We start from the raw sequence: 15,799 nt of genomic DNA, 5'->3' as shown, positions 1-15,799 counted from the left end.
TAATCCTTTTAAGTCTCCAATTGAATTTCACTTTACCACTGTGGAAAATTTAATTTTGTTCTTAATGCTTTAGTCTGCTACTTCAGATTTTTAACGTATATTTTTGGGAAAGCAAATTTTATAAGTGAGATTCTAAGTGAGGTTCTAAGTGAGTTTTTTTGTCACTAAAATTTTGACCAGGTGATAATTTATCAGTTGCTACAGAAAAAAAAAAACAACCCTTCAAATTCTAAGATTTATGATTCTAAACCAAGAGATAACATGTATCAGTATGTTTGAGTCATTTTTCTTGACTCATTTGTAGATTGTCCCATTCCTAGTTTTGTAAAAGCAGCTCATACGTAAAGTTCACATAGGTGTTACAGGCATGTTTGCTTTTTGTCAGTGTACCTTTGTGTATGTGGTGAAATTATTCATAACATTTTTGTGTATGAGTATACTACTCTAAAAAGTATATTTCTTGAACAGCTTATCTTTCTTCTTTCAGCCCGTAGAAAATCTAACTGTGTGAAAGAAGTAGAAAAATTACAAGAAAAACGTGAAAAACGGAGACTGCAGCAGCAAGAACTTAGAGAAAAAAGAGCACAGGTTTGTTATATCAGTGTGTTTTCTTTCCAAACAAACATTTTATTACTATTATATTTCTTTGCACTATTGTGTTTGAATCAGGGCTGTGTTTCCTAACCAGAACTTATACTATGGAGCCATGCTTCCCACTCCTTCCCCCGTTTTTTGCTGGTCCTGGGCGCCTTCCCTGAGCTCCTTTTTTGCTCAAGGCTAGTGCTCTAGCCCTGACTTTTGCTGTTTGTTTTTGAGATAGGGTCTGGCTTTCTCTAGGACTTTACTTAAGTGGTGTTCATCTATATTAGGCTTCCTGGTAGCTAGGTTAACAGCTGTGTCCTACCATGTCCAGCTCTTCATAGAGAAAGGGTGTGATGGTCTTTTCTGACTAGACTGACCTCAAACTTTTCTGTCTTCTGTATAGTTAGGATTATACCCTTGAGCCATTAACATCTGGTTCTAACCTATGATTCTTTTTTTTTTGGGTCCCGTCGTGGGGCCTGAACTCTGGGCCTGGGCGCTGTCTCTCAGCTCTTCAGCTCAAGGCTAGCGCTCTAATACTTGAGCCACAGCGCCACTTCCAGCTTTTTTCTTTTTGCTTATGTGGTGTTGAGGAATCGAACCCAGGGCCTCATGCATGCAAGGCAAGCGCTCTACCACTGAGCCACCTTCCCAGCCCCTAACCTTTGATTCTTGAGACTGTCATTGAAAGCTACAGTGAAAAAACAGTGGAGAGGTATCACTCATTTTATAAATTTGAAGAGTTAGTTACATTAGCTGGGCACCAGTGGTTCATACCTGAAACTAACTACACAGGAGGCTGAAATTCAGAGGATCTTGGTTTGAAATTAGCCCAGGCAGAAAAGGCCACAAGGTTCTATCTGCAAAATAATTTAAAAAGGCCAGGCTGGAAGTGTGACTCAAGTGGTAGTCTGCCAGTTTAGCAAGCAAGCTAAAGAAGTGTGAATCCCTGAGTTTAAATTGCAGTACACAAAAGAAATAAAACAAATTCTTTATGTTAAAATTGCGAAATAAACTCTTGAAAATATGTTGCCATAAGAGATTTCATGTATTTTTCATGTTTTTTAGTGTATTAGCCCTAGAGTTTTTGATTTTTGAATAATAGGCCATTGTATATAAAGTTGCATTGTTTTCTGTATGTAATTTCATCATGGCATAGTGAAAAGGAAGAAAATTCTTGTGTTTTGATTTTTATTGAGCGATATTGGTCTTTTCTATGTCCCTCTCATTTTCTTCAGATGGTACAAAGCTATTTGATAAGAATAGGAAACTGTTCTACTCCTTGATAGGAATGTTACTTTGTCTATAATCTTTCAATGTGCTTGTATCTATTTTAATCTCAGAATTTGTCTTGTTTACTAAAACATGAGGTTGTTTATTTAGCATATGTAAATGTCCTTAATCTTTTACACTTGTTGTGTTGTGGAACTGAGGATCCAGTATGATATTCAACTTAAGTAGCTCAGCTTATGGCTAAGTCACCAGAGGATAGCTAGTAGAGTTTTGAAATAAATAATACACAAATAGATAATGATACTGGCATAGATGCCACCTGGTGTTTCCTTTAGGTACTTGATAATATTTAAACATCTTTGTAATCTCTAATCTAATTTTACTTTCTGCTTCTCAGTTGACATAGTTGGTATTACTTCCTAGAAGGTTAACTGAAAAATTTCAGTAACATTTAATATTTACATTTAAAGCAAATCTGAGTATGACTTATGAAAAAAATCTGACTTTTAAAAATGTTTAATAATTAATTGTTCATGGCTAGGAGAACCTGCTAATGATTATTTATAATTTAATCTCAACTTTGTTAATTTTAGAGCATAAAAGTCATTTGGATATTTGAAAAGTGAAAAATGATGTGACTTAATTCCTCTAAGTTCTGTCTTATTGACATGTGGCTGTCTTGCCATACCTTAAGGTTTTGTTTTTGCCTTTGTGTTTTTATTGAGTCCACAAAAGTAGGAAGTGAATATAAATGAACCCATATTCTGATTTGCTAAAACACTAAGTAATTAAATTTAAATCTAGATTTTTTTCTTTTAGTAGTGAGGCCTGAACTCTGGGCCTGGGTGTTGTCTCTGAGCTTCTTTTTGCTCAAGGCTAGCACTATACCACTTGAGCCACAGTGCCACTTTGGGCTTTTTCTGCTTATGTGGTGCTGAGGAATCGAACCCAGGGCCTCATGCATGCATGGCACTCTATCACTGAGCCACCTTCCCAGCAAATCTAGATTGTATTTTTCTGTAATTTCAACTTCTCTAGAATTCTTTGGTGGTCTTTTACATGAGTGCTATTTCTCTTTTGCTTTCTTTTCTGAGATAAAGCATAGGTATAGTAGATGATGTTTTAAATAGTTAAGAGATAAAAGGGATTTTTGTAATTAATAAGATACTAATTATTAGTTATTAATATGGAAGTGCTTGTGAATGTATTAAACCTGAACTCTGAAACTGTCACAGTTTCAATTTAAGAAGAGGTTACGGCAAATGACACTAATTCAGTTACAATTTTCAAAACACATACAACGTAAATACAGCATGTAATATTATTATAATTGGTAAATTTTCTTTTTTTTCTGATAGGATGTTGATGCTACAAACCCGAATTATGAAATTATGTGTATGATCAGAGACTTTAGAGGAAGTTTGGATTATAGACCGTTAACGACAGCAGATCCTGTAAGATTCTTTGTAAACTATTGCACTGGCACTACTTACTTATTTTGTAAAAAAAAAAAATGTTGATGTCTACTAAATTAATATTGTATTTAGCTATGTTTCTTTCTTTATGAGGGCTCATTCCTTATATTTTAAGAAGAAAATCAAGAAATCATCTATTTGTATTCTCATCTCCCATAATTTCAGATACTGCAGTGCTGCCCAGGGAGATGCATGCAAAGCTTTCCTGTCTCTGGAAGGACAGAGAAGATCTAAGAGAGATCTAAGACTCTAGAGGACTCTAGAGTCACTTAGATAGAGTGATCTAAGAAGACTCAGTTCATTTCAAGTTGCCACTTAGGTTTGATCTCAGTTCTAAGCTCATTTCCTCTTTGGCTTAAACTATTGATCCAACTGTCACTCTGATTTATTATTCATCTTTTTTATTTTTAAATGTATTATTCTGGCTTTGATGATGGATGGTTCTTGAAATCTACAATATACCAGAAATACAGTGCTGAAGACAGTCTGCAGTCTTCAACTCTTTTGCTGTTGAAAAAGGAGAATTTGGGCTGGGTGCTGGTGTCTCATGGCAGTAATTCTAGCTACTCAGAAGACTGAGTTCTGAGGATCACAGTTCAAAGCCAGCCCAAGGGAGAATGGTCCATTCAACTTATTTCCAACTAACCAGCAAAAAAAGCCAGAGGTGGAGCTGTGGCTCCAGTAGTAGAACACCAGCCTCGAGCAAAAAAGTCAACTTAGAGTGCTAGGCCCTAAGTTCAAATTCCAGTACTGGAACCAAAAACAAAAATTGGAATGAGAAGTAGTTGTACAGAAAATGCTTTTTGAATAATGTAATCCATATGACCTCAAGTTTATAAAACATGTTGGCTACAAAGTACATTTGTGTTAGGTGTATTATATAGGATATAATAGAATTTAATGAGTCTGGTAATGATAGTAAAAGATTTTGGCTTTTAATTTTAGCTTCATGGTAATGTTTTTATTTGAAGAAGGCTGCATTGAGAATATAACTTTTATGAAAAAATATTTATACATAAGAATTGCCATGGATTAGAGAAGTGGTGTAAGTGGCAGAGCACCAGATATGCATGAAAAAGCTGAAAAAAATCGTGAAGCCTTTAGTTCAAGCACCAGTACTGGCACACACACACACAGAAAATAATTTATAATTTTAAAATTTTTCCGAACTATTTTGCTCAGTAATCTGAGAGTTCTGGATTTTACCTATAGTAATTTTGCCAACAACATTCCTGATAATCAACCTGAATATATATATATATATATATATATAAAACGCTTTCTAGAGTAGAAAGTTTTATTTATTTTTTTGTATACAGCATAGCATTTCAAGTACTATATGACTTTGTACAAAAATTATTTTCTAACATAATTATTTCCCAAGGTAATGGCTTACCTAAGCCAAAATTAGCACATTTCTATTACAGTTTAGAAATAATTGTGTCTGACAACCTTTAAAGTATGTTCAAAGCTAATTATTTCTTAAGCTTAATTGTCATACTTGTTCTATGCATAGATTTTTAGAAACTGAAGAAATTTTTTTACATACTCTTGATAATTACTGAAGTAAAATTTTTTTATTTCTAGATTGATGAACATAGAATATGTGTTTGTGTAAGAAAACGACCACTCAATAAAAAAGGTATAATGCTTATTAATAAGCTCTATAAAAAGTTGAAGCACAGCAAGTTGGCACAGACCAACACTTAGGAGGGTGAGGCTGTTTTTCAGTTTTGTGCCAGTCTGAGCTATGTCATGAGACATTGTCTCAAAAAAAAACAACCAACCAGTTAAAAATTTCATGTAATTAGTAGTATGTTTTGATCACTACATAATTTACATTGGCTTAGAAACTTAAATGTAAATCATTGCCTTTCATTTGTGCATTAACTTAGGTAGATTTCCAAGGGTAGCCCTGTTGGGTTGTTACTGTTCTTTAAAGCATTGCCATTCTTGATTCTTGTTTCCCAGAAATGAATCTTGGTTGTTTTGCTTTTTAGTCTGACATAGTTTGCTTTATTGAATGGCATATTTATGAACTATTTTGTTTTAGATCTTTATACTTCTTTGATCTAAATTCTTATTAAGATTAATTTTGTGTATTCAAATGCTTTGAAAAAATACGGGGCACTGATTTTCATTTGTTCTTTTAGAAACTCAAATGAAAGATCTTGATGTGATCACAATCCCTAGTAAAGATGTTGTGATGGTACATGAACCTAAACAAAAAGTAGATTTAACAAGGTACTTAGAAAACCAAACATTTCGTTTTGATTATGCCTTCGATGACTCAGCTCCTAATGAAATGGTTTACAGGTAGGTAATTTGTTCTAAATTAGAGTGCTGTTTTTATACTGTGTGATCATCACCTTGTTCTTATTTCTGCTCTCCAGGAGTGTAGTGTGTTTTTTTTTCTTCTGGATTTAAATGAAGAAAATGTGCTAGATTAAAAATAAGTATTAATACTTGCTCTCTTACTTAGAAAAAAATCATAGTTTTCAGGGCCAGTTAATTAACACATACACATGGATGAGAAATTCTTGGAAAATGTTAATGTAATCTATGGAATGGGATGTAATATAAAAATTTAAAGTTTTAGATTATCATCTTTAATCTGAGTATGGTTTTAATACTTGAGATTCCTATGTTTATGGCTTACAAAATTTAAGCTTTCATGTATTAAATATGTAGACATTGCAAACTTTTATGTCAGGGTTTAATTTTCATAGATCACTTTTTACAAACTTCCTCATTTCTGCTTTTTTTTCCCCTTCTATATTCTTATGGCACTAAGGATCAGACCCAGGGCCTTAGATTTAGTAGGCAAGCACCTTGCTACTGAGTTAAACTATATCACTAGTTCTAAACATACTTATTTCTAAAGAATTTTACATTGATTTCAGTGCATATTGCTGTTTTATTTTATATAAAACTGAATTTGTAATTGCTTGAAAGTTATGTTTTATTACCCTCATATTTTGTAAATTCTAAATAGTTTAGAATTAATAAGAATCCTAGTAATTGTGTTACAAAGGAAATGTGAAGACCATTGATTTTTAGCAAGTAAACTGAGTGTTCATCTGTAAAAAATAATATAATTAAAGAATATATGAATACTGTATATATATAGGGATACTGTGAAGAATTTTTTTTTGGGGGGGGTCTGGTTGTGGGGCCTGAACTCTGGGCCTGGGCGCTGTCCCTCAGCTCTTCAGCTCAAGGCTAGCGCACTATCACTTGAGCCACAGCGCCACTTCCGGCTGTTTTCTTTTTGCTTATGTGGTGCTGAGGAATCGAACCCAGGGCCTCATGCATTGCAAGGCAAGCACTCTACCACTGAGTCACCTTCCCAGCCCATGAAGAATATTTTTAAAGGGTATTATAAATTAAACTTTTTTTTTTCTGGCCCTGGGCTTGAACTCCTGGACCTGGCTGCTATCTCTTAAGCTTTTGGTGTGCTCAAGGCTAGGGCTTTATCACTTTAGTCACAGCTCTACTTAACAGCTTTTTGTGGTTAGTTGGAAATATGAGTTTCATAACCTTCCTACCTGGGCTGGATTTGAATTGTGATCCTCAGGTCTTAATCTTCTGAGTAGTTAGGATTACAAGTGTGAGCCACTGGTGCCTGTCATATAAATTGTACAATTTTTAGCTTTCTGTAAAACATTTTTTTCCTCCTGTCATATAAATTGTACTTTTTTTAGCTTTCTGTAAAACATTTTTTTCCTCCTCTTCACTCCCTTCTGTCCCATCCTCATTAAAGCCTGTCTTTTTGATCTTTATAATAATTGCCCTATTGTGCTTGACTTTTATGGATTTAGGAAGTCTATACAATTTTGGGGGCTACTCATTTTGCATGTTCATTCCTAGTACTGCTAACTTTCTCCTATGCTTTTTGTTCTATACCTTCTCCAATTTTACATTAAAGAAAACTTAGCAGAACTATATGGTGTTCCATTTGTAGATTTGTTTTCTAGCATACTTTTTAATACTCTGTTTTATGAAGGAGTGTTTCTTACTCCTTCCCAGTTTTTTTTTTTTTTTTGGCTAGGATTCTTTTTTTGTTTTGTTTTTGGGTCCGGTCATGAGGCCTTGACTCTGGGCCTGGGCACAGTCCCTCAGCTCTTCAGCTCAAGGCTAGCACTCTACCACTTGAGCCACAGTGCCACCTCCGGCTTTTTTCTTTTAGCTTATGTGGTGCTGAGGAATCGAACCCAGGGCCTCAGGCATGCAAGGCAAGCACTCTATCACTGAGCCACCTTCCCAGCCCGGCTAGGATTCTTTTTGGCTAAGACTTGATCTTTGCAGTGTCCTCAGCTTGTACTCTACCACTTGAGCCATAGTGCTACTTCCTGTTTTCTGGTGGTAAGATAAGAGATAAGAGTTTCATGGACTTCCCTGCCCAGGCTGGCTTTGAACCGCAATCCTCATATCTCAGCCTCCTGAGTAGCTAGGATTACAGGCGTGACCCACTGGTACCTGGCTTGGCAATCTTTTTTTTAAACCAATTCCTCAACTCAGAACTCACTGTCTTTTAGTTTTAACTTTTGTTCCCTTTTCCCCAAGTATAAGCGATTTATCTATATTCAAGGTAATTGTTGTTTTTCTACCTACTTAAGGTCTAAGATAACATTTTTATAGTTTTATCCTTTTTATTCTTTATTGAGATTACCTTGCTTTATTTTATATCATATTTTCATTATTACTATGACCATTCTTTTATGGAATTATTATTTGAAATTATTTAAATAACTTTAAGTACTTTAAAGATAATTATTTAAAATCTTCCCTTTGTCTTATATGTAAGTTTATCTATTTGGGGAGAAGGTAAGAAGAAGCACAGAAATGGTGGGAAAAAGTGTTAACAGATGGAGCAGTGATACTCACTAGACACTATATTGGCAATGGGTTATACAACTTGGGGAGATAGTGTTTGGAAGGGGAAAATGAGGAAGAGGTGACACGGTTCAAAAAGAAATGTACTCATTACCTGACTTATGTAATTGTAACCTCTGTACATCACCTTTACTATAACAATAAAAAGGTGGATTTAAAAACCCTGCTATATGCTTTAATTATTAATAAAAGATACTTTACATTATTTGATATTATTTTTGTTACTTAACAAATATTTATGACAGTCACATTTTATTTTTAAGGTTTACCGCTAGGCCATTAGTAGAAACTATATTTGAAAGAGGAATGGCTACATGCTTTGCCTATGGACAAACTGGAAGTGGAAAAACCCATGTAAGTAATTACATCTTGGTATCCTGGTATGATGTACCAACTTCTTTTCCCTATAAAATACTAAGACCTCAATTCTTAAGATTTATTCCTGCATAACGTCTTTTTTCCCCCCAAATGTAGACTATGGGTGGTGACTTTTCAGGAAAGAACCAGGATTGTTCTAAAGGAATTTATGCATTAGCAGGTAAATGTCCTTTAGCATGTAATTTTTAGTATTTGTTGGATTAGTCGAGTGGTTTTGAAATAAAGCTTTAAAATACTGTCTGGCTATACACATTGTATATTCAATTTGTATGCTATCAGATTGTTACAAAATAACTGTAAAGTTACCTTTTGGTGACAAAAATTTTTATTATACTTGTATGACATTATTATTAAGCCAGTATAAATTATTGAATAGCTACATTGTGAAAAGCTTTTGGGCTCATGCCTGTAATCTTAGTTGCTCAGGAGGCTGACATCTGAGGTTCATGGTTTGAAGCCATCCTGAGCAGGCAAGTCCTTTGAGATTCTTACTGCTACTACTAAGAAAAAACCACAAGTGGCACTGTGGCTCAAGTGGGTAGAGTGATAGCCTTTAGCAAAAGGAGTCCAGGGTCAGCGCCCAGAGTTAAAAGTTCCAGGAACATAAAGAAAAAAAAACTTCTGTGGGGTATGGCTCAAGTGTTTAGTCAGTTCAAATCCCAAAACATTTTTTTTTTTCTTTTTGTCAGTGTGGGGCTTGAACTCGTATGGCCTGGCTCCTTTTCCTCAAGGCTATACCACTTTAAGATACAACACACCACTTCTGACTTTCTGGTGGTTAATTGGATTTTCCTTTCTGGGCTGGCTTTGAACCAGGTCTCAGCTTTGAACTAGATCTCAGTTTCCTGAATAGCATGGATTACAGATGTGAGCCACTGGCATCCCACCCAACAATTTTTAATAAAATAATTAAAAGCCTCTGTTTGATACGGAATGACTTTATTTTGATCACCTATTTATGCTATTTGTAAGAATAAGTAGTAAGAACCTTTCATAAAGCAGAGTAACTTCTGTTGCAGTTTTTTAAATCAAATGAATAGTTGTTATTTTTATAATTGATGCTGTCATGCTAGGTGAAAATTAGCTCCCTTTAAAACTAGAAAAATTAAACTATTTAAAAATAGTAAATAGCTCGTTGCATTTTAATAATGTTTGTGTGAATTTTTTGGTAGCTCGAGATGTCTTTTTAATGATAAAGAAGCCAAATTATAAGAAACTAGAACTTCAAGTATATGCAACCTTCTTTGAAATCTATAGTGGAAAGGTATGTGGAGACTTAGCAATTTTTATTTTTTTTTAATTGTAAGAAAAAGGGGGGAGGGGCTGGACATGGTTGTACTTTTCTATAATCCCTGCTACTTTGGAGGTAGAAACAGAAGGATCATGATTCTTAGGCCAACTTGAGCAAAGCCATCAGAGATCTTGTCTCAAAATAAGGCATGCCCAGTAATCTCAACCATTCAGGAGGCTAAAGTAGATCATAGTGGAGGCTAGCTCAGCCAAAAGTACTAGGAACATGGATTAAGTGGTTGCACACTTAGCTAGCCAGCTTGAGGCTCTTCCACAAAAGGGATGGGGGTGGTTAAAATATACATTTTAAACATCTTCAGGTGTGCAGTTCAGCAACATTGAGTATATTCACATTGGTTTCAATTTTCACTACTATAAATTTTATATGTATTTGCAATATTATTTTATCCTGAGTTTATCCTGAGATTTAAAAAAAAAATCATTTGACAGCCCAGGTAGGAAAGTCTGTGAGGCTCTTATCTCCAATAAACTACTCAGAAAAAGACGCAGATGGAGATGTGGCTCAAGTGGTAGACCACTAACCTTGAACATAAAGATGCTCAGGGACAGCACCTAGAGTTCAAGCCCCACGACTGGCAAATGATAAGAAATAATCATTTGAAGCTCTTAATGTCAAGCACTAATGTAATAATGACCACTCATTTCATCTCAAACAATTTCAGACTCTTACCCATTTTTGTACAACTGACTTTTTTTCTTAAACTAGTTCTAATTTGAATATGGTTTTTCATAGGTATTTGACTTGCTAAATAGGAAAACAAAATTAAGAGTACTAGAAGATGGAAAACAGCAGGTTCAAGTGGTGGGATTACAGGAACGGGAGGTCAAATGTGTGGAAGATGTCCTGAAACTTATTGACATCGGCAACAGCTGCAGGTAAATCTCGAGAGAGAGGGAAATTTCAGTTAAAGAAACTGTGGATATAACATAAGAATGAAGCCCTAGTTTTCTCCCATGTATTTTGAAATAAACATTGTTCAGCCAGCTGCTAGTAGCGCATACCTATAATCCTAGCTACTCAGAAGATTGGAGATCTGAGAATCACTGTTTTTAAAGCTGGCATTGACAGGAAAGTTTGTTAGACCTTTATCTCTAGTTAATCATCAAAAAAACCTTAAGTAGAGCTGTGGCTCAAGTGGTAGAGTTTTACCCTTGACCACAAAAGCTCAGGGACCAGTGCCCAGGCCCTGAGTTTAAAGCTCAGGATTTGCACATACACAAAAATTATTGTTCATAAAGTCTTTTGTTAAGTTGTGACTTGATGATGCCTATAAATAACAGTATGAATGTATTGGAAGAATGGGAGATTATATACATTTCCTTATCCTTAATAGTTACATTAAGAGTGTCTCTTTTGAATTTAAATAATTAAAACTGGTTAAATTTTAACTGAGTTTTTTGTTGTTGCTTTTTGAATGAGAGTACCATGGTTAATATGATTCATAGAATTCATATATATCAGGATGTCTTTAATCACTTTGTAGAACATCTGGTCAAACATCTGCAAATGCACATTCATCTCGGAGCCATGCAGTGTTTCAGATTATTCTCAGAAGGAAAGGAAAACTACATGGCAAGTTCTCTCTCATTGATTTGGCTGGAAATGAAAGAGGAGCCGATACTTCCAGTGCAGATAGGCAAACTAGGCTTGAAGGTGCTGAAATTAATAAAAGCCTTTTAGCACTCAAGGTAAATAAAATGTATTTACTTGTGAAAGGTCTTATACTGTTGACTTTTAATTTTGTTTAATGTAAAATAATAGTGCTGCTTTTAACCTACTGAAAAAAAAGTGTTTTCAAAGTCTAGTTATACTTGAGTTTATAGCTTTTATATATTGTACCTAGAATTTTTCCTTATGCACATCATTCTTTTTAGATGGATAGAGGATAGGTGAGTTTGCAGGCCTATTCTTAGGCTGCCTAGATAGATACTAAAAAGCCATACTCAGTTATGACTTCTTCAGGAAGACAACCACAGAATTGAACTAATAAATAATATATTAGAAAGCAGTATGGATTGACTTTCAAAAGTGAGGCCAGTTATCTTTACTTTGTTTTTTCCTTTACTGGAAAAGCAAAGGGTGGATGGATTACAATATAAGATGTTCTTTTTTTTTTTTTTTTTGGAATGCCACTTTAAAATTTAGGAGTTTACAGTGTCTCTCTATTGCCTTTCACTTTTGAATGCTAGTCATAGTTTTCAGATACATGTTTTGGAATGATGGGAAAGCCTAACCTATAATACCTGCTTTCTTAATTTTCAGGAGTGCATCAGAGCCTTAGGTAGAAATAAACCTCATACTCCTTTCCGAGCAAGTAAACTCACTCAGGTGTTAAGGGATTCATTCATAGGTGAAAACTCGCGTACCTGCATGGTAAGTGCATTTTTGATTTTAGTTTCTTTAATGCTGAAGGTATTGTACAATATTTGGAAAATTTAAACCCCCTATTAATTTTAATCGTTTCAGTCCTCTTATTGTGAAAGATAGTGATATTTAAAATGATATGGTCCCTGCCAAACTGATAGAAAGGATTATATTGCAGTGTTGATTCCACTGTCTGAGTGTATGTGTGTGTGTATGTTTGTGTGTGTGTGTGTAAAATGAATACATTGTAGAGATTCTGTTTTTTCTCCTGGAGATTGGTTTGTTTTGCTTAGCAGACATTAATTCCGAACTTTTCTTTTTTTTGTTCCATGGTACATGAGCAGCAAATGGAAATATAAAACCTAGCTACTCAGGAGGCTGAGATCTGAGGATTGAAGTTCGAAGCCAGCTGGGGCAAGAAAGTCCTTGAGACTTTAGTCTCCAATTAACCATCAAACAGCTAAAAGTGGAGATGTTGCTCAAGTGATAGAGGCTTTCCTTGAGCGAAAAAACTAAGGGACAGCACGTAGGCCTGAGTTTAAGCCCCAGTACTAGCACCAAAAACAAATCATCTCTTTTAGATTTAGCGGTGTTGCATATTGTATCGTATTGTGTACAGATCCCAGGACCAGCAAAATAAATTAATAAATAAAAATAATATTAAGTAAGAGGAGGCAGTCAGGGTTGTTCCTTTATGTGTTTACTTTCATGTATTGCCAATCTTTTAATGCTTTTCTAATTGTCTTCAGAGTTGCTTATATTCTTAATAGATTTGATAATTATTTGATTAGAGATCAGTTGTTATTAATAAATATTTTAAATAACCTTTGTAAGATAAAGCCCAAAGTTATTATTAGTTATATTTATTTTCTCTATTATTTATGGTATTTTAAATTTGCTTTTTTTTCTTTCTCTTAGATTGCTACAATTTCTCCAGGAATGGCATCCTGTGAAAATACACTTAATACATTAAGATATGCAAATAGGTATGAAAGATATTTCTCTAATTAAAAATTTGAAACTAATAAGAGCAGTAATTAGCATGTTTAATATTTAATAGGGCAGTTTGACACTGCTTGTACCTGTGATTTTAGCATCGGGGAAGCTTAGGCGAGAGGATCTCAAGTTTCAGGCCAGCCTGAGGGACATAGTGAGAACTTAACTAAACAAAGCATGTGGGTACCAATGGCTAATGTGTTTAACTTTAGTTACTCAGAAGGCTGACACAAGAGGAATGTGGTTCCAAGCTAACCCAGACAGAAAAGTCATGACACTCTGTCTGCAATTAACCAGCAAAAAAGCTTGCCTTGGAGGTGTGGTTCATGTGGTAAAGCAGCCAACAAGCAAACTGGCAAGAGCTAGAAGCCCTGAGTTCAAACCCTGATACTGGCAAAATATAAATGAAACAAGCAAAACAAACCTGATAGGGTAAACTTTTTCACATTATTTTTTTAAGTTTCAAAATAAAATTTTACATGTTACTTAATACTTACACCTGTTTTATAAAGTTGTAAAAAATGAATGAAAATGTTTTATATAATTTGAGAAGAGCCTAGTATCTTTATTTACTTTTATGTCTTAGAACATGATTATGTTTTTGCAAGTTAGGAAATTAACATATTTTGCTTAAATATATTTATATAATTACATGTGAAGCATGCTAATTCTTATTAAATTAAGACTAAAAGGGGTTTGGTGCTGTTGGCTCATTCCTGTTAATTATAGCTACTCAGAAGCCCTGAAATCTTAGGATCCTGGTTCAGAGCTGGCCCATGTAGGAAAGCCTGTGAAACTCTTACTTCCAATTAACCAGAAGTGGTGCTGTTGCTCACAGTGGTAGAGTGGGTAGCCTTGAGCAAAAGAAGAGCTCAGGGACAGCACCTGGCTGAATTCAAGCCCCAGAACCAACAACAACAAAAAAGACTAAAAGGGGCTGGGGTAAGGTTCAAGTGGTAGCTTTTCTACCTAGCAAGCATGAGGCACTGAATTCAATCTCAGTACTGCCAAAGAAAAATTATGATGTAAGTGAAAATAGAGGGGCTAATCTGTATTTTGACAAATGATTTTGTTATGTGCTGAAAATTCTTGATATTAACTGCTATATATGGGAAATCTAGAGATGGAGAAAAAATTTTTAACAGGTTTTCCTGGTCTAAGTTTTTTCTGGTCTACATGGTTGTCAGCAGTGTTTCCAACTTCAGTAAGCACCTGTGTCATTGATACTATTAAAGTTTATTCCTGGTAGTCATGAATACTTTCAAATGCCCATGGAATTTCAGGTTGGGGTGGGCACATTTATTCCATAAATTTTATTTTACCACTGCTTCTATTATGACATATGACATTTATGATTTTAGAATTTTTTCATTTTAATGTCCCTTTGCAGGTCCCTCCCCCCCTTTTACTGAGGGCCTGGGCATGTCCCTGAGCTTCTTATGCTCTATGCTAGCACTCTGCCCCTTGAGCCACAGCCCCACTTCTAGCTTTTTCTATTTTTGTGATACTGAGAATTGAACTTAAGGCTTCCTGCTTGCTAGGCAACTGCTCTACCGCTAAGCTACATTCCTAGCCCCATCTTAAAATTTTTCTTAAAATCTGAAATATATGCACATAAAAAGTAGCTACAAACATTCAAGAGTACTTGAACTCATACTTACAAAGTGAAAATACTATTGTCAGAATAGGAAATAGAGTATTATGAGTCCCTGAAAAATGTTTTCTGTTCCTTCCTGATCTAAATTGTAAATAACTTTCCCAAACCCATTAACTTCTACTCTAAGAGACCTCGATTTCAGTAGAATAATTTTATTTTTCTCTTAATAAAAATAGTTCTAATGATGGAAAATATCTTTGAGCAACTTAGATAGCTATGTTATGTTTGGATTATACCCTTTTTTATTTAGTATCTTGCTTCTTTTGTTTCAACTGAAATTTTTTTTTTTTTTGGTCGGACCTGGAACTTAAACTCTGGAGCTGGGCGCTGTCCCTCAGCTCTTCAGCTCAAGGCTAGTGCTCTACCACTGGAGCCACAGTGCCAGTTCCGGTTTTGGTTTATTGGAGATAAGAGTCTCATGGTCTTTCCTGCCCGGGCTGGCTTTGAACTACGATTCTCAGGTCTCAGCCTCATGAGTAGCTAGGATTACAGGCCTGAGCTGCTGGGCGCCCAGCCCAACTGAGGAGATTTTTAATGGTGGTTAACTTTATTGAAAAGTTTAAAACTATTGGGCTAGGAATGTAGCTCAATGGTAGAGCAGTCACCTAGCATAATTGAGGCCCTGAGTCAGTCTTCAGCCTATAAAACAAAACCTTTTTACAGAAATACAAACTATTGGCCTTTTATAAGAAGGCATTAACTTCAAAAATGTAATGTTACTTCAAAAATGTAATAACTTAATTTTCAAATTTTAATCCCTTTTAAAGTTTGAATTATAAGACCTTTGCTGCAAATTTTTATTGTTATTTTAGTAGATTTTTGATATGAAAATCCTGTTCAGGTAGAGCATTTGCTTGAGAGTGCAGGATTCAAATTTTGGAATATTTTCTTTTTTTTTTTTTTTTT

The 15,799-nt window shown here is 34.9% G+C and overlaps 1 protein-coding gene across 3 annotated transcripts in view; it reads left to right on the top strand.

Moving 5' to 3' along the window:
* Nucleotides 1-15,799, top strand: part of Kif2a (kinesin heavy chain member 2A) — a 62,723-nt gene that overhangs the window by 34,805 nt on the left and 12,119 nt on the right. For all 3 annotated transcript variants that reach the window (XM_013025269.1, XM_013025267.1, XM_013025268.1), the window contains 11 exons: nt 488-588; nt 3,174-3,269; nt 4,878-4,932; nt 5,444-5,606; nt 8,450-8,540; nt 8,661-8,724; nt 9,737-9,828; nt 10,609-10,751; nt 11,360-11,564; nt 12,139-12,249; nt 13,159-13,226. In XM_013025269.1, the coding sequence (XP_012880723.1) occupies nt 488-588; nt 3,174-3,269; nt 4,878-4,932; nt 5,444-5,606; nt 8,450-8,540; nt 8,661-8,724; nt 9,737-9,828; nt 10,609-10,751; nt 11,360-11,564; nt 12,139-12,249; nt 13,159-13,226 (1,189 nt within the window). The remainder of the gene's footprint in view (nt 1-487; nt 589-3,173; nt 3,270-4,877; nt 4,933-5,443; nt 5,607-8,449; nt 8,541-8,660; nt 8,725-9,736; nt 9,829-10,608; nt 10,752-11,359; nt 11,565-12,138; nt 12,250-13,158; nt 13,227-15,799) is intronic.

The sequence above is a fragment of the Dipodomys ordii genome, unplaced genomic scaffold, assembly GCF_000151885.1.
Source record: "Dipodomys ordii isolate 6190 unplaced genomic scaffold, Dord_2.0 Scaffold83, whole genome shotgun sequence".
NCBI lineage: Eukaryota > Metazoa > Chordata > Mammalia > Rodentia > Heteromyidae > Dipodomys > Dipodomys ordii.
This window is presented reverse-complemented; position numbering and strand designations above follow the sequence as displayed.